General features: G+C 36.8%; 1 protein-coding gene across 3 annotated transcripts in view; it reads right to left on the reverse strand.

The window, feature by feature from the left end:
* Positions 1-22,637, reverse strand: part of ATRNL1 (attractin like 1) — a 428,690-nt gene that overhangs the window by 98,382 nt on the left and 307,671 nt on the right. For all 3 annotated transcript variants that reach the window (XM_059476726.1, XM_059476727.1, XM_059476728.1), the window contains exon 27: positions 17,907-18,014. In XM_059476726.1, the coding sequence (XP_059332709.1) occupies positions 17,907-18,014 (108 nt within the window). The remainder of the gene's footprint in view (positions 1-17,906; positions 18,015-22,637) is intronic.

Here is a 22,637-nt window from a genome sequence, read left to right on the forward strand (position 1 = left end):
TCAGTTCAGCACCAGAACTGACTGATCCAAATAGGAGTATACATTAAAATACAGGCAGGTTATAACAAATGGTATTTGTGATGAAGTAAAAGCTACTATATCTATTGCCATCCTATAACAACTGATACTTGAGCACATACAAGCCACTACTTAAATCATTACATGGGAATAAAGTTCTTCTAATAAAGCTTTCAGATTATAAATGACATTGATCTGTGTGAAGCTGTTATTTACCATTGATGGACACTGTACAACATTAAGGAAGATGTATGCATCACAACACAGCTGAAAGCAAGGTCCTACCTAAACATTGAATGCATTCATTCCTAAGGGGGAGCTGGGAAACAGCAGCAGACAGTGCAGGGATGCTTTTACACAGATTTGTAAAATTATGATTATTTTTGACCAGAACCTTACCAAGAATGAAGCCTTAAAAAAACCACAGCAGTTTACGATCAACTCTCAGATTTCATCCTTTGGTACACAAAACAGATAGAAAATGGAGAATTGCAGTGCATTCAGAGAAGAGCTCCAGAATAAACTGGAAATATGCTCTAAGTGTCGAGAACTCTATTTGCTTTACTGAACAACTTTTAAAAGACCATTAAATCAAAATCTACAAGTACCAGTAAAAGCTGAAGACTCTGAGACATAATGGATGAAGGCAAGACAACTTTAAGTGGCTCTTAAATTTATGACAGCTCAAGTTAAGGCATGATTTAAATAGACCATAAAAAACAGGTGAAAAGTATTAACCACTGGAAGACTAGAAAAAAAAAAGCCCCAGCAACAACACAACCAAAAAGCAAACAACTGTTATTTTACTGATACCTAAGTCCAAAACCAAATAAATTCTTGTTGGTACACAAAGAAACTTTTACACATTCAGAATTTACTGCAGTCTAAAAATAGTTCATGACTTCAGTGTTTCTCTCTTACACAAGTACATGCAGGAAAACAAAAGTAAACATTCCTCTGCTCAAGTTTCCTATGGAAAAATGGAAAATTCAGGATTAATTAAACCTGGTCAAAGTACAGTTTTGTAACCTATTTCTATTATATTTCTAGAGAGAGACGAAGTTTTTGATTCTGAGTTGAAGGGCAATTCATGAACTCCACATTACTTCAGTATAACTGGATTAAAGGCTTGGACATCACTCAGTGCAGAGATTACAAAAGCCATCCCCATCTTCTGTCTCCCAGGACAGCAGCTGAGGTCACACGTCATTTTTCCACCAAATTTGTTGAGTTCAAGAACCCTTTTCTCTACAATAGCAGAGTCACAGTTATGGCAGAAAATGACAAGAGCACCCTATAGCCTCACATTCGGGTCACAGAAATGATTCTCTCCCTGCTGGCTGATGATGGCCTGGCACACCCATCCCTTCTTTTCAGGGACTGTCTGAGGCACAGCACAAAGGGGAAATGCAGCAGCCCTCTCTCTGATTTTTGAGAGCAGAAGCACAAGCACAACTCCAGGAGATCATTTTCAGATGTAAATCCTGATTTGACAGAATCAGCTTTCTGCTGTGTTTGAGGAACTTTTGAAGAGGCATCCCTTTTCAGTATTCCCTCTTGGCTCTGCTCCACACATGGCTCTGGATTCAGTTCTGAGTCAGGCATCTAAAACTGGATTACTACAGCAATAGGCATTACAATAGCAAAATCTTCAGGGAGAAATGTATCCCAACACTTTATTTTGCATTTTTAAATTGACAACATATTTCTGAATGAGTTCTAGTTAAGCCTTGTATTTTTAGGAGAAGCTGCAGTAATTACTGGGCTATATTTTACTGCCTCTCTCAGGCTGAAAGCCATATCTAGATGGGAAGGACCAATATAAATACTGTCACTTATGAGTAGGTCACTGGATAAGGAGCAAAAAAAACTAGGCTTGCTTCCAATTTTTCTCTGTCAGTATTTCTGTGTGTAAAGTGGGATGGATATCTACTAATACATAAGAAGCATTTCTAAACCTAAACATTAAATAAACATCATTTACTATGGAATGCTTTAAATAGCTACAAGGCTACTGAAATACTATAATATTTGCTTTCCCTAAAAGGTCCTCATCTGCATTGTAAAGATTTTATTACTTAAATTATGCAAAGCTATCAATCAGCAAAAGCTCATTCACACTTCAGGGAGCCTGACTCCATACCCCACAGACACTTCTCAGTTTATAAAAATTACTCTTAGATAATAGTGAAATAACCTCACTTTGTTAATTATGACACTTTACACAATCTGGAGCATTGCAATCATTTCAAGCACGTCTGAAGCCACACCCTTAGAACAGTGATAGCTCAGCTTCACATTGTAAGGAAGGAAAGTGAACTGTAACGGTGTTAATTTTCTCTGAACATGCAAACACATCAATGGGATGCTTCAGATAGTATTCATACAAAAGGAATATTTGTTCCAGTCCACAGTACATCTTTTATTCCTTCCAAATTGCAACTGTGAATCTGTCACCTGTAGAAATACCTATGACTCCATTTCAAGTACTGCTGAAGAAAAATTACATATCTTTTCAAATACAATGTCTGTTTAAACAATACTGAAATTTATAAGGAAACTGAATTTCATGCTTTAATTTTTATAAGAAACCTATATTTCTACAGAAGACTCTACTGATCATCTTTATGGAAACAGGCTGAAAAATACTTTAAAAAAAAAAAAAAAAAGCTGAGTTTTCTCCTTAGAGTCAGTAAATTGGAACATTTTTATTCACCCAATACTCCCAGTTTTAGATATTGGGATGATTTAAATTCTGGTTTCAATCAGCTACATCCTATTGAACCTCAGACCACTGTAAAATGGAAGAGAAAAATCTGGATCTCCACTCAATGTGGAAAGCCTCATTCCCTTTCCATAGATCATTTCCAAGGCCCCACATCACAGGGTCAGTGATGCATGCTAGGCTTTATAAGCAGCAAAGGATTTTCAGATACTTGAGAACAACCAGGGCTTTTTATCCTTTTGAAAAAGACAAAGCTGGCACTGTCTGAGTCACTGTGGAAATGACCAGAGGTGAGCCAAACTGCCTTTCTTTAATTCCCATGAGTATTCCATTAGTCCTTACAAAATATATATAAATATATATACTATTGACTGTTCACTAAAGCCATCAATTTTCAAAAGTTTTCTCCATTTTAATACTTACTTTAGAATGATCATTTTAATATTATATTCTGTGACAAAAGAGCTTATATAAGAGTGTAACATAAGAGTTCATTTGGCCCTACATCTCCCATAATGGGCACTTTATGAAATATGAACTTCCTTATCTGTGATATATTATCTTTTCCTTGAAATATGGCTAATTACTGTCATTCATTAGAGATGAGATATTTGAGTATCCTTTCTTGTGTCACATTGACTTCAAGTTGCTTCTGATTTCATCAAACTAGTGACAGGGAGTTTCTGAATACAAATTTTAAAAGATTCACCATGTACCCCATAGTTATTAATGCACTGTCTTAACTGACATTTTCAGCTAGGGAACAGAGTACCAATGCCCACACTTAATAACTTCAGTGTCACATTCATTGTGGATTAAAATATCTCTAGAAGTAGATCAGTATCTGCATTAGGAACATCATGTCATAGACAGAGGACAGTTTCTCAGTTTGCAGGTTCAAGTATTTTCATAGAACACTGTGGATTCACTTTCCAAGAGAGCCACTCCTCCAATTTCAAAAGCTGTTTTTTATTACATACCCAAGGGTTTTCTCCAAAAAACCAGATACAACAATCACATGAACAGTTCTGTTTGTAAATTCTCTCATAGTGCAATTGACTATAAAAATGCTTGTCTGAATTTTACTCCAAAGGACAGGACTGCAATGTGAACATGCTTGAAAGATTAGGACATGCATTGAATTATTTACAACTACAAGTTAACACATCACAAAGATTGTCATTGAACATGGTTTACCTGTTGGAAGAGTTGAAAGAGAAGAAAGAGTTGAAATTAAGCGATGTTGATTACAAAGATGCTGCTAAACTAGAGGTCAGACTCTATAACCACATCTGTTGTGAAAGCAATTAAAGCATATTTTTATCACACTGACTCTTCTGTTTATATACTTTAATAATCTAATATGTTTAGGAGAAAAGAATTTGGGATTATTTACTCTACAACACCTGGGAGCTCACAATTCCATCGCCTCTCTTGGAAAATCAGAAACTTTCCTAAGATACATACACATATCTGAATAATATAATTTGTATCAATTGTATTTGTTAGCACACCTGTTGACCTAAAATACACAGCCTAGACTCTCACAGACTGAACTGTATCAATAAATCACTGAAAGAAGATGATGCCTTTATGATGGAATTGAGCCTTTTAATTAGTCAAATGAATGCACCTATTCCAAAAAGAAGGTACCATCTATTTACATAAAATTTCATTACAATTAAGAAGAGAGGTCAGGGTATTTCAGAGAAGATAGTAGCAAAGAAATACTAGGATGCCCTTAAAAGAGATGATTTTTAACACTGGCCTCTCTTAAAATGCAGCTGTCAAACATAAATATGCATACTATAATTGACATAATACCAAGAAAAGAAGAAAAAAAATCAAACAAAATCAGATGCAGAAAAAAAATTTCTTATTTACTCTTTCTAATAGGCACCTGAAATCTACTTTCTCTTTAATTTCTTCTTTGAAGAACTAAAAGAGCATTACCAATTTGTACAGTATAGAACACAGGTTAGTATATTTCCCTTTATCTTTAAATTGAACTACAGCCAAGGCATCTTGCATTAAAAAAAAAAAAACAATAAGAAAAACTTTTCCTTCCCTACCAATATTTGGGATGCTTTCTATAGTCAATTATTGCTCCACACACAAAGTACTTCTGCAAATTTCATGTTTATTAGGCTCTGAGCTTCAGTAAACTTTTCTGGGCTGGTATCATTTTGCACTGTGCCCAATTTACCACAAAGCTTGTAAAACAAAAACAAAAACAAAAAAAAAGAAAAACCCCACCCCAAACTTCTCTCACTACACAAATAAGTCATAACTCCCAACTGTGTTTTGTAACTGCACACGCACTGTCAAAATTTAAACACATTTTTTAAAAAAAACTGTATAGTATACAAAGGTGCACATTGCAACTACTAAAATATGAAGGCCAGGAAAAAAGGAAAGAATTTAGGGGCTGGCATCAGAGAAAAACCTGGGAAATATTTCTTACCAGTATCAGCAGAAAAACAGACACTGAGCACTCTTAAATGATGCTACTGAAGGAAATGCCTTTATAGCAGTTCTTTGATTAAATTAACATCAAAACTTCTCCAGCTCTTGCAAGAACTTTACAGCCAACTTTTCCCCACATACACAAAAGAACCTGAAATCCTGAGCAACACAGATTTTGGTTTTTGCTCATGTTTTACATCTGGTTGAGTTAGCAGAGAAATGAGCTCAGGAATCATGTAAGCTGGATACAGACAAGTCCCCAGGAACAGCAGGGATACTGGGAACTGAACAATGTCATTGAGAAGATGCTGCCATCTTTGACTGGTTGTAGTGATTAAGGGTTACACACATCTTTAAGAAAGGCAAGGAAGACCTTGGGAAACTCAGACTGCTCAACCCAACCTGCTCCCCACCATGCCAGGGAAGAAATACTATGAAGGAAATCCTCCCAAAAGCCCTGGCCAAGAATTTGACAAGGAATAGCCACCATGGATTTGTGAAAGATAAAATTTGCCCCACTGACCTGGTATATTTTGGTAATGGTGTGACAGACTCAGAGAAAGACAAGGCTAGATGGTGTTAACTTTGACTTTAGCAAAACTCAAAAAAATCTTCCATTGTATCTTTGAAAACAAAACAGTGAGAGGTGGCCTAAGCATTGGAAGAAAAGTCTGGCAGTAAGGGATTTGTTCAGTCTTAAAAGGAGAAACCTAAGTTGGGGTCTTTTGCTGACTCTGGTAATTCTATCCTTTCCTCACAAGAATAAGAAAATGGGCAGTAAAAAGAAATTTCAAGAAGGGAGGTTCTGGTGAGATACTAGTAAAGGCTTGTCACAGAGTAGCTGAACATTTGAACAGGACCCTGTGAGTTTTCAGAATCAGCTTCCTCAATAATATTCATAACCCCATCAAATAGACCCCTAAACAATCTCACCATAGGGGGGTTTAACTCTGCTCAAGGGTTTGGCTCCTCCCCAGTCTCTTTGATTGATGTACGACTACAAAAGATTCCTTCCAACCTAAATTATCTATGATTCCATTGTGCATGATGAATGCTATTTTCTAAAGATTAGATTTACTGCCTAATTCAAATTCAGTAAGTGAAAATATTGAATTTCAGCTTCACATGAGTTCTTCTAACAAGGATCAGTTCCCTGGCCCTATTAATGTGAAGTCTCTAAAACAGCTGATGAGAAGATGATCTCCAGTGCCATAAATACACAGCTAACAAATAGCTGCATTTGTCTATCAGAAGTGCTCACCTTGTAACAAACTCAGTGATCATGATGTTAGAACAGAATGGTGCTCAGAGATTTACCTACTAGAGAAAAGCTGGTTAGTTGAAGATGGACAGACAGGTGAGCAGGGGGAAGACCCTACAATTACACAGCTGTAGCACGCAATGATCAATTATAACCCATTGTAGAGAAGAGCTTTTGAATTTCTCCTTCAGTCCCAGCTCTCATTAACCACTTCTGTATAATGCTTTCTCCTTAAGCACTTCTGAATAATGCTTTCTGACTTTCCCAGCTGATTTAAAATTGTTCCCCCTCGTAATGAGTTGATTGCACCACTTTCACCTCTTAATGGCAGCTTCAGTTCAGTGATACACTTGGACACTTTAAAGTCCTTAGAAAAACTGTCTGAAACAGAGTAATAGAGCACACCTCAGCAGCAAGGGCTATTACAGAGATTGCTGCAAAAACATCAGCTCTACCCTTTTCTTTCTGTGCTGGCTTTCTAAAGAGTATAAATTCCAGGTTTTAGACCTTATCCTCAAGATAGTCAGGGCTAAGATGGCATATCGAAAACATGCCTAAAGTCTGTAATCAAACCTTTATCTATTTTTTTCCCTCATCTTGCACAGTAGAACTTTTTGGAACAAAACCAATTCCAAGTAGTACAAGATATATAAGTTTTTTGGATTAGATCAATAATGTTACTGAAATATTAGCTGGTTGGCAGACTTTCACAAACTCCCCTATCCTTCATCCCAAATCCTACACAAGTTTCTCTGACTTTGCCCTCTCACATAAATTCAAGCCCAAATGAATGTGTAAAAAAAAAGCCAAACCCAAAGCATGACATCACACACTAAATATATTGGATTTCTGCCATTTCCAGCTGTGGATGCCAAGGGCTGTGGGTAGTGCATGTGTACCTACACTGTCTGAGAATTCCTTTCAGTTCTCTTACTTCCTTTTCCCCTTGAGCTATTACATCTTCACAGAATTAAAAGTCAATAATGAGAGACATCTGGGTTAGTTTATTAAAATGCTACATTAGCTATTTATTTTGCAAAGTAGTTGCAAACTGGTTATAAACTGTTGCTAGATCAAAATATGCTGCACATTGCTGCCATTTCAATGAACATCATTCATGAAAGTCCTAATAGAATGAAAAGAGATGGTCTAACTATTCTTGAGAAAAAAAAAAAAAAACAGATATGCAGATTGAAACGCTTCTCTTACCATTTAATTATAGCAGGAAATGGGAAAACTAAAACATTTCTTCAATTTAAAAAAAGGATATTTCTGCAATTACTATGTATTCATTACTATACACACAAGTCCACTATTCCTCAATAAACCAACAGAGTAAGTAGAGTTTTTAACTACTTTCCTACTAATGGTACACTGGAAGATCTATACTGTGCTGCATTAGGACCTGGTGCTACTCAACCTTGAGTTCAACGAGTGATGGGAGAAAGTAATTCAAATAACATTCACGATCACTGCCTGAAGGTACACAGAAGTTGACTTTGGAGATGATTTTTTACGTTTGACTTAATTGATAAGAAAGTGGTAACATTTATATATATAATTTTTTTTTTTCAAAATTTCCTCCATGAAAAATAAATGACCAAGAAAGACACACTTTACAGCATCCATATGCCCAGAGGGAAATGATTTCACTGGATCTCACTGCCAAAGTCACGTCAGTGACTCTTGGTGTATTTAGTGGTGATCTTAAAGATCATCCTGCATTTGTGTGCTCGGTGTTGCAAAACATAAATTATATTTGTGAGTCATTGGATAATGCTCTTTTCTGCACATAAAATGACATTTAAACACATTCAGAAGGGTATATTTTATTCCTTCTGATTCCTACACCTTGAAAATTTTCTCAATATAAAATAAATTGCTTCTCTATTTTTCCAACAGCCCAGTGACTTTTCCTTTAATAGCCAATAAGTTGTTTGTAGAAAAGAATAACTATTTATTAACTGCATCTGGTTCAATATTTGTACATCATTTTTAAAGGCCTAAACAGTTGAGACAAGAAGGTGACAGCAAGTACCTCTATAAACTTTCTAGTCTCTTACTGAAAGCTGGATAATAAAGATAAGGAAAAGGTCTTTTTGCCAAGGATATAGTACAAAGAATGGCACTCAGAAAGGCAAAATTCTACTTTAAATAAAAATCTACTAAGATTAATATATACCAAAGATGAAAAAAGGGAAAATTTTATTTCTTATGCGTCTGTTAAAAACTTTACTGCTTCACACTAATGAACAATAATGTTTTACCATCTTTGTTATAGGAAGCCCTAAGAGATTTGTTATATCTGGAAGTGGTCACATATCACAAATACTGCTGATTTTTTGAAGGAGATAGCCCTGATACAAACTCACTGTTCTTCCCAATTTCACTGCAGTCTAACTGCCTTTTTAACTTCTACTTTACTGCAGTGTTTAGTTTATTGCAGCGTACCATTCAGAATCTTTTGATTTTCAGAAGAAATGGTCCGAGGAGAAAGTTCCTTCAGTACCATTATAGAATCCTACCATTGGGCTGTAAATTCTGATTGAGCCCACTCATTTTTGAAATTCTAATATTTTGCTGGTTTTCCTATTATGAAAAGGTAATTCTTCAGATTATTACTGAAATTAACACCTTATACAATGTTTCTACCTCTGCTTTGCCAAAGCCAGTGAATGGAATCCACACCCTGTAACTCATAAACCAGCCTCATGGTTTATTTGAAAATTTGAGTTAGTCACACCTAAGTGATCCAGTCTGCCTGTAAGCACTCACACCTTCCTGAACAATCAGTGGAAAAGCAGAAACTGCCTCTCACAATATGCAGGGGAAAAAATGAGATGACTTTTCTACAGCACAGGAAGGACATGGACCTGCTAGAGTGGATCCAGAGGAGGGCCACCAAAATTGCCAGAGAAAAGGAACACCTCTCCTGTGAGGAAAGGTTGAGAGAGCTGTGGTTGTTCAGTCTGGAGAAGTCTCTGGGGACAAGAGCTGATAAGGGAGCTGATAAGAAACATGGGGACAAACTTTAATAGGGCACCTAGTGACAGACAGCAGATCAAAGGGGGCTCATAGCCTACCTAAAAACTAACAAGCTTCAACCTTTTTATTGAAATTGAGCCACCCTGCAACCAGAAATTGAAGAATCATGATGTCCAATGCACAGCAGACAGAACCAAGCAGTAAAGTGCTGCTGGGTTGAAGAGTCATGGGAAGCACATTGGATGTGCTGGATGGCACATGGAGTGGGGCTTTCTGAAGTTTGGGTGAGCTTTGAGTCATCCAGGGCAGGGGCCTTCTATGCAAATAATTCATATTCACTTCAGACACAAAACCAGTTTGATAGATGGTACAGAATGATCAAACTTCACTGAAAAGTAGCATAAACTTAAATATTTCCTGACATACAGGTTGCAAAGTTTTGTGAAGAAAAGCCCAGGCAGGGTTCTTGTCTTGTGTCTGCTGCAGTTTCAGTGGTATTGTTGGAAGGCAGAGCTGAATCTTGAGTTGACAGCTGGAAACAAGCATGAAGGTAAAGCATCTGAATTAGAACTAAGGACTACAAGTTGCTAAAAATCAAAGAGCACCCTCCAGTTCCCAGTTCTACCTGGAAACATGGGAAATGGCTGATGAAACACTATAGTTTCTGTACCTATTTCTTCTCCTCTTTCCTTTTAAAGACAGAAATGTCCTACTTTAAAGATAAGAAATAGCTTCTGATCTAAAACCAAAAGAGGTACTAAGAAAATACACATAACTAAAAGAGCAGCCAGTCAGAGAATGGCATGTGCAAATCAGGTGCACAGAAAGGTCCAGTAAACAGAGAAATATTCCCATCTATGTGCTTTTTAGTTATTCTGACAGCATAACTTTTTCCATGCTTTGGTATGTTAAATTAAAATAATTCTGGAAACATCTCACTCTCCTGGATTTCATATCCAAAGGCAAGCTTTCCATGACCAAGATTCATTCAAGGAGAATCCTAAGGGTACTTAAAAATATAAGTATATAAAATTGCTTTGCATTTGCTGAATTTTGTACCTGTCTACTTTATGAAATAAGATGTTGCAAAACTCAATTTATTAAAAGATAGAGTGTCATTATTCATAACATTTACAGAAACACAAACACTTAGGCTTTAAAACAATCAGAACAATTACTTTGATACTCTGGATTTGCAATTATGCATAATACATTGATTTAAGAGTTCTATTCACAGCATGCCAATACCACTGAAACACCTACACTTTGCTTGTAAGCCAAAATTCCTCTAATTGAGCATGAAATTTATTTGCAATTTTGTTCAACACAAATAATATATTTTTATCCAAACAATTTCTGTAGTCATCTGATTATGCAGTGCGTGTGCCAAATACACTCTGTGAAGTGGAAAGACACATTTTAAATAAAAAAACCTATACAAAATCAGGTTCTCAGAACTAATTGTGAATTTACAGATCCTACAGTTCACGAGGTAATAAGCAAAGGCTTTACTCTCCTGTTAGGCTGAAATATTAGGAAATCAACCTCCACCTAGACAAACCTCCTCTACATCATGTCTAAGGTTTTCTCACAACACCTGTTTGCCCATGAGGACAGAAATAAAGAAGCAGAGAAAAGAACATAGGGGTTTAAAATTTTTTTTGCACATTTAGAAACTGGGTACACTTTAGAACTGATATAGAATTCTTAAAAACTTGAAGTTAAGGACTCAAGCAAAACATCAACAGGTTTTGAGGTGTTAGTGTATATTTTAGGAACAAACACACACACAAATATGGTCTGTATGAAAAAAAAAAAGTGGCTTTCTCCAGGCAGAATTTCTCAGGTTATTTTTAGCTTTCCCATATGCCAGAGAAGAAAAATGCTACCCAGAAATCTTAAAATATTGCTAATGTAATTCTGTGCAACAAATTGAACATCTATACCTTTTCCATTGATTTAGTATACACAACACACACAAAAATTATAGCTGTGACCAGTATGCACGAGCAGCTAGGTGAGGTATTTGTTCTGAATCTTAGGCTCAGAGCACTCACACATTTCTAAACATACATTTTAGGTGAAGCCACAAAAAACTTACACAAATGTAAAGTTATTTTACTGGGCAGAGCAACCCTGTTGTGTGTAACTACTACATGAGGAGCAAAATAGTGTGAAATCTAAACATCTTATTTCATGAAAAACTTCATATAAGGAAAGAGGTGGTGCAAACCAAATGATGCTGCTTTGGGATAAATGCTTTTCTCTAGTGGAAGAGCCACCAGATGTGAATTTTGGTGATATAACATCCCTAGCACACAACATCACATAAAAACCACACACAATATGCAGCAAACATTTACAAAGAAGGAAAAATGCTGGAAAGTAACTCAATAGCTCAGGAGAAAGTTTTCTGGATGAACAGTACTGAGGGAGGGGGCCGAGAAGGCAGGGAGCCATCAAGGTCAAAGTGTAGCACAAAATAAAGGAGTTCTTGAGGTAGTGGACAGCAAATTTAACGTCATCTTTGAGCAATACAGAAAAGGAAAAAATGTAATCCAATACAGATTTCTCCTCTTCAGTGTCAGGTGTGACATCTGACTACATTTCTCTGAGATCTAGTAGTCTAGGATGCATGGATTTTGAAAGACTATAAAAATGGCAATGCACTTGTTAAGGAAAAAAAATAATTACATCATCAGTACAGACTTCAAGGAGAATATTGAAGCTATTCCAAATAGGATGGAGATCATGTTTGGCAGACCTACAGTCAGGGAGAGGCTGGGGTCAGAGATGATTTAACAGTTTCTTATCTTGAGAGAAAATAGAGGATGTAAGTCAATGAATAAAACAGCACAAGTGAAATGAAGGGTCATAAATATTCAGTACCAGAAAACTAACATTGCAGTGAAGGTAATTAAGGTGTTCAAACAACAGAAATGGAACATTTTCAGAGAGTCTGAAGAAGGAAGAGCTAGGGAGCAATCAGAATAACAATAAAGACAGTGCTGAAAGGAGGCATCTAATGCAGCTATGGTACATGGTACCTCAGAAATATTTGTCCATCCTGCTCTAAAAAGCTTCCAATAAAAGAAATTCCATCACCTCCCCAGGCAATTGCTTTCAGTGATTCAGCTTTATTATGAGAAGCTTTTCCTGATACCTTCCTAACCCTTCCCACCTACAATTTAAGTCCATTACACCTCTGCCACCTGCAGCACACCAAGGTAGATTTTGCCTTCCTGATTGCTGTTTCCCTTTTGCATATCTGCAAGTTATTATTTGGACACCTTTAACTAGCCTACCCCATTTTCCTTGACTTTTCATTGTAGTTATAATTTCTAGGTCTCTGATTGCTCACATTGTTCTCATCCAGATTCTCCCTCCTCTGGTCCCCCTGGAGGTACAGAGAGCAGCTCAAGACTATGACATGACTTTTCAGTAGGCAAGAAGAGCAACTATAATGCCCTTTGATAGCTCCTGTTGCCAAACACAAGTTGCCTTTATGGTCACTGGAACCAAGGTCACCATTCAAGGGAAAATTTCACCATTATCTAAAATAAATTATTACTTTTTGCAAGGGCAGTGAAACTGATACTCTGATACTGAGACTAATATTAGGAACTGAGCAGATCAAGAGGAAAGCTGGTGCTCTGTAGCAAGGAGTTGGGAAGAGCCTGCTCCTTAGCTTTAGACATTATGTCATCAACACAATGCAGGTGCAATGCTGATGAAGCATGCAACTAGGTGAATTTTGTTCAAAATAAGGTAGGCTGCATTTTCAAAAATTACTCACTGATTTAGTCAAATTATATAGGAACATTAACCCACCTTAAGTAGATTTATTTGTAAACAAAGAGAAAAGTCTCTTTACTGGCAAGAGAACACAACACACAGTACAACTTATTAATATATACTACAATTACTTAAAAGTCCACAAATCTCTACTACAGGATTTCAATGTGTTTTGATAAGTCACTCTACTTTCCAGCAGCCATTCTTTGTATAAAATGACAGCTGCTAGTGTCAGTGCATACCTTCCAATTATTTACTCAAATAAATTACAAATAATGGCCAATATTTGCTTCATACTTATCAAAAGTGCCTGAAATTCAAAACTTATTTAATGCACCATAAATATTACTCACTAGAAAACATTATTTGCTAGAGAAAAAAAAATCAATTTTAATAAGAAATTCAAAACTTTTGACATCATCCGACCTTGTCAGAAGCAGAGGGTGGTCTAATATCTATGACAACTCTAGGGAAAATGCAGTAATTTAATGGCAAAATGACTGAAAGATCTACTGTGTGCTTTTCTGCAGAAATAATTATGAAATAACTTTGATTTGAAAAAAAAAATCCAAGTAATACCACAAATATATTAAATGGATGATCATCACAGCAGTAAATCTGCACTTGGCCCTTCTGCAGGCAATAACATGCTTGTCTTTACTCCAGCAGATGCAGCACAGTAAGATGCTGCTGTTCAGAGTCTTAGCATGACCAGACAAGAAGTGTTTGTTTACAGCAGTGTCTACCTTGTCTTACCTAAAGAAATAATGTCCCCATTTCCAAAAGAAAAATACCCAGAAATTAGGCAAAGAGGGGAAAAAAATTGTTTTACTTCTCAATTAATACACAGATTAACTGAAATAACTGTCAGCAGCACAGTAGAAGAAACTCTTCAAAAATGATTTACGTTTTAGGGAAAAAATTTTGCCTAAAGGAGGTTTAGAACATGAAGACAGCCTAAATGATTTAGCTTTTGGTATATACTAGGAACTAAAAAGCAACCAAGTCTGGAAATGGCTCAGATGTCTGGAAAAAAGAAATGAAAGGAATAAAAAACATTGTAACACTGAGGGCACTGAGTGCCAAGAAGCTCAGCAATGAGCATCTATTGATCTATGATGCTACTTTGATTTTTTTTTATGATTGTGGTACTGAAAAAAATCATGGTTGTATCACAAAATAGCTAATATTCTCAAATTCTCTGGACAGGGCACTTTTGCTGTTTCCTGGCTCTGCTCTGAACAGCCTGTGCTGTGTGCTACTGCTGGCAAGGGGCCCTTGGGAATTCTCTCTGTCCTTTTCCCTTCTCCTGGCTCACCAGTGAATTCAGCAGAGCTGCACTGGACTGTTCCCCTTTTGGGATCCAGAGAGTCACTGGCCTCCAGACTTCCCTTCCCCTCTCCACCACAGCAACTTTAGATTGCTCTTGTTCTGCCCAGGAGGGAGTGAGGGGCGTCCTGCCTCCAGCTTCACCTTCCTGCAAGGGCTCACACAAACCTCCAAGCAGTGCTATGGAAATCATTACAGATGCAGATCAGGACTAGCATGGGTTAAATATCATGAAAACCATGGCACAACAGGAGCGGGTGTCGCTTGGTACTTTTAGAATTGGGATAACATCCCAACTAACATCCTGTCATATCATTAGGAAGGCAGTGGTTGGTGTGACACAGGAGAGGAGGGCAAGGGGAAAACAAAGTCTGCTTTCTTTTGTGTTAAGTTTAAACCAACAATAAAACATTAAAGAGTTGTAATAAAGCCAACATGACAGAACAGAAAACAAGATGAGACTTGTTCATTGAAAAGGTGGCCTGAGAAGGTAAAAACTGATAAATAATGTTGTTTAAATGGGTAAGAACAAAGGCTATTGCCAATGCCTAAAAAGCCATTCATATAGGGAAGAGGAGGAATATGATGCAGATTAAAGTTTTTTTAAGGAGTTAATATGGAAATACTGTCATTTTGTTGTCAAAACATTAAGAAAGATAGACTGATTGATGGAGACTCCAAAACCGAGGTTCAACTTTCCTCTGTAGTGTTTTCAGGATTTTATTTTAATCTGTTGCAAATTGCTGCTAACTGAAAATAGACCCAAATATTATCAGTTGTATTGTAAATATCTAAACTAGGCAACCATTTTAAGTACAGCATTTATACTGTTGGGGTTTTTTTTATCTTTTCTGAACACTGGGTAAAAAGTGCCCTACTATTGCAAACTAAACCTCTCCAGTGAAATAGCTACTATGGATATTTACAAATAAATGCAAAATACAGCTGTTAACTAAACAGCATCCTGGCATTACCATGTGCAGTCATATGAGTACTGCCTTTACTAGAGCATCAGCATTAACGTAGAGCTCCAGTTGTACAAAACCATCACCACCACCACGTGAGGCAGGTGACCTCAACGAACAGCAGCTCTACTGTGCAGCTGAATGGGAGACTTGCAGCAATGTCTGGAGGAGTTCAGTGACACTACCCAGTGCCCAGAGGGCCCACGGATCAATGTGGTGTCACTGGAAGTGTCAGAGTTATTCCAATGTCAATGCAAGTGTAACAACAATGTCCAAAGTATCAGGGAGTAACACATGATGCCAATAAAAGTGTGAGGAGAGGGAATGCAATGCACCATCATCAAAACTGGAACCTCTGGTATATCAGTGCAAGATCTCTGTCATGCCAGCAGAACATTTTGAAGTTACTGTATATTCTCATTTTTTCACAGATCTTTAGCTTCCAGCCTCAGAAAGGGCTAATGGGCATCAGGTATGACAAAATATTCAATGTAGTTTAATGATTCTAATAAATATGAACTATGAAATATAAACTTCAATAAATTGAAGTTTACAGGTATTTCATACTATTCTGTTCTTGAGCATTGTATCCTCGAAATGTGTGATCTGTATTGCCCTCAGTCCAAAAGAGCAAAATACAAAGAACTGAATGGCAACTAAAACTTTTAGTGTCCTTTCATAAAGAAGCTTAATATAGCCCCTTTATTCTTACAGAATATATACCAAAGGACAATCAATACCAGAATCACATGCATTTAATCCTCAGCACAATACTGTTTTTAGATATAGATCAGTATAATTCCAAGGAAATTTTGAATGGACTTCATTCTGTGTATAACTATGTATTAATTAAGAAAAAACCACTATGGATGCTGAATTCTAAACAATTGCTAGAAAATGCTTGGCTAGGAAAAAAAGAAGGTATTAAAAACTGTAAAATATAATTAAAATCTTTTAGGATCTCTATCTTTTAGTGCTAAATAAAAAACACGAGAAAGAAAATGTACCAATTAAGTTGTGATGTTTACTTCTAAAGTTTAATTAAATAATCGGTTTGTACAAAATTAGAGTATGGATGCCTCATCATCCATTCACTGCCTCCATTTGAAAAGAAAACAGGACAAAATCTTCTCAGACACCAGTGCAGAGACAATGAAATCACATTGCAAAAAAATTAACTTTTAACTGCAGTGTAATGTCCTCAGCTTGGGGAGGTGGAGAGGTCTTCTTTTCCAAGATAAGAGACAGAAATAAGGTGGTTTTGGTGAAGAAAGCAAGGGGTTTAGTATTAACTCAGAAAATAACACAGCTTCTTCAAAGAAGAAGCCACCTATTCCAAATATTTAAATTGTGACAGTGAGAACAACTTCCTGCTCAATAGCAGGACAGAGCACCTCACTTCAGTAAGTACTCAATAACTGAATCGTTTTCTTTCTATGCTTTTGTTTTTCACATCACTCATTCTCCATGAACCTTGGAGCTTTGACAGATTGTATTCAACCTTCCACTAAGACTGGTTATTGAGGAAAGTAAGAGAAGCTTTGAATTTAAGAAGAATTGGCAGCAATGAAGAGCACAATCTTGAAAGATTTCAGAGCTAGCACACCTTGTTCCCAGACTCCACCACAAATAGGCTGAAGTAATAACTGTGAACACAATATTGTAAATAAAGTTAAAGGAGTAAAGGAGTAGAAGATCATCTTCCAAAATCTCAACCTAGATTAGATATTCATTATTATCCACATATGGTAATTTTCCCTCTATTTTCAGGTGAAACTTCTAGAATCCATTTCATGCATTATTACACCATTCCAATATTATATTGCTTTACATAGTACTATTTCTTTTCCAATGCACTGCAATTGCAATAAAAGAATGCAGTAATGTAGCAATCTCCTACAAACAGAACCATGCAGTACAGTCTGTATGCTTTAAACCTGTGGGTATAAAGCAACACTGAATTTTTACTCTAAGGTGCTTTAGTTAGGTTGTTTGTTGTAATCTCTGTTAATTAAGATAGATGTTAACTAGATGGCACTGTGTACTTGAAGGACTGAGCATGACATTTGCTGCTGACTCCTGCCTGAGTCCTGCATTCCTTCAGCTCACATCCATCACAACAGGACTGCCAGGTGAGCTGCCTGTCACCCCAGCCCAGGCTAACGGAGTCTCCAGTGGTTTCAGGTACAGTTTATGTCATGAGATTAAAACTCCGTGCCTTGGAAATGACAAAACACAGGTAGCTGAGACTTGTCAGCTCCAGTTAGTCAGATGCTGCTTGGTTTCAGAAGCAGATGCAGATGAGACTGGCAATATAAATATGCAAATCACAATGGTCCCTTGTCAGCACCACTGTTCCTACCTCTAATGGCCCTCGTAGAAAGTCTGTTTGCTCAGCTCCTACTTCCAGTGCTACATCGACAGAAGCAAAGGGGCGGCTGGCCATCTGCTGTCGCTCCCGCATAAGTTGCTGATGAGGAAAAAATGATGTTTTAACAAAACATTAAAAAATGCACCAGATATCAGTCTGCCCTACTATACCTCCCATTAAAACATAAGAATGCAAACAGCATGCACACAGTCACTTTTGTGATATCAAAGTGAGAAAGTTATACCAAATCATAATCATCACCATCTATATTTACTTGAGAAACAAGCACAGAAGGTTATGATGCCTACAAACGGCCTTTTAGCTTGAACTCTGACAAACTTCCCAAATAAAAGCTTCCCTCACTGGCTGTTCTCTCTAAATAACTGCTATTTGTGTAAGTTACAAGCAAATATAGGAAATGGTTGGTAAAAATAGTTGAAGTCTAATTCCACTGATAATGCATGCATTAGAACACCTGCCAAAAACAAGTCCACTTGGCCTTCAAATTTCCATATTTCACAACTAAGCCAGATGGAGTTAATAGTGTCAGGACTCAATTTTATGCAGAATCTTTTCTGGTGTTACTTTCATATGAAGAATAATGTGCCAGGAATGGAACTCTGCACCAGTATATTAGAATACACTCAGCTATGCTCACAGAGCTTGTATAATCCCTTCCAATCACACCAGTGTGCACAGAAGTCCCAAGCAAAACCACAAAGTTAACTCATATTTCTTCCTCTGTCTGTAATTATAATGCTTATTAAACCACAATGAATAAAAATGATGACCAGCAGTAGATATTACAGATCTTACTCCACTGGTTCAGTGCAACTAATGAAAGCATTATTAAATATTTAAGGTGAATGACTCGTGCAATTCAAGTGGTGTGTTCCTTCAGCTGAACGGATGTCACAGAATCTTGAAGAGACAAAATGCTTGCAAAAATGATTTATTAGAAAAGATCTGTTTCATTTTCTTAACGTTTTTCTCCCTGTTATCTCTGGAAAGCTTAAAACATTAGAAAGTGGTGTCTGAATGTAAATGACACTAGCACCGTGACATACTGCTAATAAAAGCCTTTGAAATAATAAAAAGTATGCAAGCAAATATTTGCTGGCAGCTTAATAATAAACACTGTTGATTTAAGATCTGTTATAAAGCAACAAACTCATTTTGTAGTGCTTCTTATGCATTTTGCCTCAGCTTGCATTTTAAGACTGTCTGTAGAAATTTAAAGACACACTTGTAACGTTAAGATCAGACCAGAAGCTCTCAGTGCACAGCTAGTACATTACCAAAGCCTGGATTTTATAGCCAAGCAGTGTTTGTCAGCAAGCACCTGCACAAATGGGCTCCCAGTATATCACACCAAGAGGGCAATCAATATGTCTGTGGGCAAAACTGCATGTTTTATATTGAGAATAAATAAAAGCCAAGTATGAATATCTAGATGGTTAAGAATTATGTTTTTAACCCTTTACTTCAACATGAAACTGCTGGTCTCTGTCTAGGATTTACATCAGCATTGATTTACATCAATACAATTTACTAATACATTTTACAGCTGGAAAGAACTACTATGAGCCTTCAGTCCTACCAACAACTTGAGAAAGACCACAAAAACTTAAAGTATAAAATAACGAGTCACTACATCCTAAAATTACTATATGTACCTCCTTTTCCTCTTAAAATAGCAAAAATTTGAAGAAAACAGTGTAATTAGGACAGTCCTGCCACATGGAGCTCATTACAGTATTCTAAGTCTGCAGAGCTATTGGCAAGTGCTTACTTTTTAATGGGAAACCAAACACTGTTTTAAACAAATAGAATTGCTTGGGGAAAATACTTAAACAAGCAGAACAACCTATGCTCCAAATGCACATACTACCATTTAAAAGATTTATTTAATGCAGATTAAAAAGAAATGTATTTTTTATATGTTCTCTGGTTTTTAAGCCAGTAGGTTTCTCCTCTTCTTCTCCTGGTCAGGCATTCAGTAGAACCTTTTCATTCACAAAACAGTCACTGTAATTTTGATAGTCTGCCATTTGAAAAGAATGCTACAAAGATTCTTAATTAGCTCTGTAAACAAGAATGAAAACTTGAAAATGTTTGGTTGCCCATAAAGCGCTGCTGATTTTGGCAGCTGAGCACTTGCACATCAAAGTGTTTTACTCAAAACACTGCTGCTTTCCTTCATCATTTTAAAGCTCTCTGCAAGGTGCAGGACACAAAAAAACAACCAATATGCAATGAGGAGGAATACAAGAAGATATTATGATGTTTAAAATCAGTTTTGTGGCTGGAAAAGGTCACTGCCTCCCACCATTGGCAACTGTCCCTGTACCAATATTGGGACAAAGTTCTAGAGCTTCCAGTTATGGGGAATTCCTACCTCACCCACAGGGCAAGGAGCATGGAAACTCTTTGATCAGCCATTTCATTTGGAGAGTGAGAAAGCTCTTCCTTACCCTCTCAGCAAAGAGAAAAAACCAAACAAAAATCCCTCCACAGATTTCACCACAACTGAGGCAGAATAAACAGGGGATAGTGGAAAATGAAACTATAATGCTGTTACTTTTATATACTCAATTCCAAACAATACATTGGATTTAAAAAAAAATCACAAAAAAAAACCCCAACACCACACTTCTGCAGTAATTAGGGATATTCCCTTGTAGACATCAGATAAACAGATAGTATTAACATGTAATATTTTATCACAAATTTGATCTATAGCAATTGGAATGAAGTCACATCTCTAAATATTCACTTTAAAGTATGGGAAATTAAAAATATTATTTTCTCAGCATAGGTCTGAGAAATTCAATAAGCAATTATTTGACTGAGCAGACAACAAATTTCAAATTCAACCACAATTTTCAATCTCATTAAGTACAATATTATTGACAAGATTAATTTTTTAGGCATCTCTATTATATTGCAGCAATTCTAATGTATTAATTTATATCCTATTGAAGAGTTTTTCATATAAAGTATAGAATTATAGGTGTCTTCAGTGAAGAATAGTAAGATGCAAGGACACTATAAATTAGGTCAATTTCTCACTTGACACCCATATTTTAAAACATTTCTTCTAAACCCAACCATTTTGGGATAATTATTTCCCTATATGGGGATATGCATTTCACCTGATTCTGCATGAACATGTAGACATCTTAGTCTACAGATTGTGATAATTTAGAGTTTTGGTGTTCTAGTGAAATAAAGATTTTGAAATGCAACCTGCTTTCCCATCTAGAATTTTATCCTAAGAAAGCAGTTGCCTGAGAATACAATTCAATTTACCATCAAAAAAGTTTTCGTAGGGGATACCACTCCTCTGATCAATGCAGTTTGGAGTAAATTAAAATGTTCCATGGCATCTTGTATGCGTTATAATAAGGAAATTTATTCCTTGCACAGTTCTTATTTAAGTAGAAATGTTTTGATATTTTTTGCTCTTGGTTGATAGCATCACTTTCAAAATATTTTAATGCCTTTATTGTATTCACGTACAATAAAACACTCAATGCCAAATACATATTACAGTGAGTTAGCATTAACAGAATACAATATTTCAGCAAACTCAGGCTGACACACTTCAAGTCTTGTATTTCAGGAAAGGTTACTATTTTGCTTCTTTTTTCTTTCTTTTTTTCTTTAAGATTTGCTCTCTCATGTGGAATTGGATACTGCTCTTCTGACTAGCACTGCTTTTCTACTCTGTTCACCTTCCAGCATAACTGTCCTGGAAAAGCCCTAATTAGAAAAAATCTCATAAAGTGCATGAGTTGTTAGGAACTTGTGGAGGTGTGCTTTCTCTTTGTTATACAGTTGCAGACATTCTATAGAGACTGAGAGATTAGGAGAGTTGAAAAGAATGAGGCCATTTTAGTGCCATAACAGGATGAACAGAGCAATCCTTTCAGAGATCTTTCTGTTGCCCTTGGGCACCTCTAACGAGCTCCGGCAGCCCAGGGGCAACCGAAGGTACCCAGAGTGTGCCACAAAGGGGGCACTGACCAGTGTGCATGCCCAGGGCCATGAGGCAGCTGCACACTGGGGTAGGAGTAAGAGGTGGCAAACACCAGAAAAAATATTCAGGAGACTTCTGACTGCCAAACAGAGCCAGGAAGTCTCAGTACACTGTTCCAGAAATAAGGGTATGGCAGGAGGAAAAGTGTCTATTATTTTAACAGCAACCACCTAGGTTTTCTAGTTTTTCTTTCACATCTTAGATGGGTTTAGTTTTCTTCCTGGATGACATCGCTATCAAAGTGGTATCTGGACATGTATGACTTTGTCAAGGTGAGTACTGAAAACCAGGAAAATGGTAATTCTGCAACTCTCTGCAAACTGCTGTCTAGCTCAGTGCTGCACAACCCTCCTAGAGACAAGGATTTTTCAAATGTCTAATTTGAAATTCCTGTTCTGCTTATTCATCCTGCAGCTCTGACTTGTCTGCAGTTACAACTTGGTCACCTCCTTTGCTGCTTCTGTACTGTCAACTGCTGATGTGAGCAACATCCAAAAGCTACAACAGAAACATTAACAATGCCATGCATTAAATCTGAGTTTTATAGGAAAAATATTTGCAAGGAGAAAAAATGTCAAAACCTCACAGAGAGTTGCACTGACGAATTTCTGATCACACTGCATTTGACAAGCTCCAAGGCTTAAAAAAAATTAAGACTGTACGTAAATCGACAGCCCTGC

Source organism: Ammospiza nelsoni, chromosome 8, assembly GCF_027579445.1.
Source record: "Ammospiza nelsoni isolate bAmmNel1 chromosome 8, bAmmNel1.pri, whole genome shotgun sequence".
In the NCBI taxonomy this organism is placed as follows: Eukaryota; Metazoa; Chordata; class Aves; order Passeriformes; family Passerellidae; genus Ammospiza; species Ammospiza nelsoni.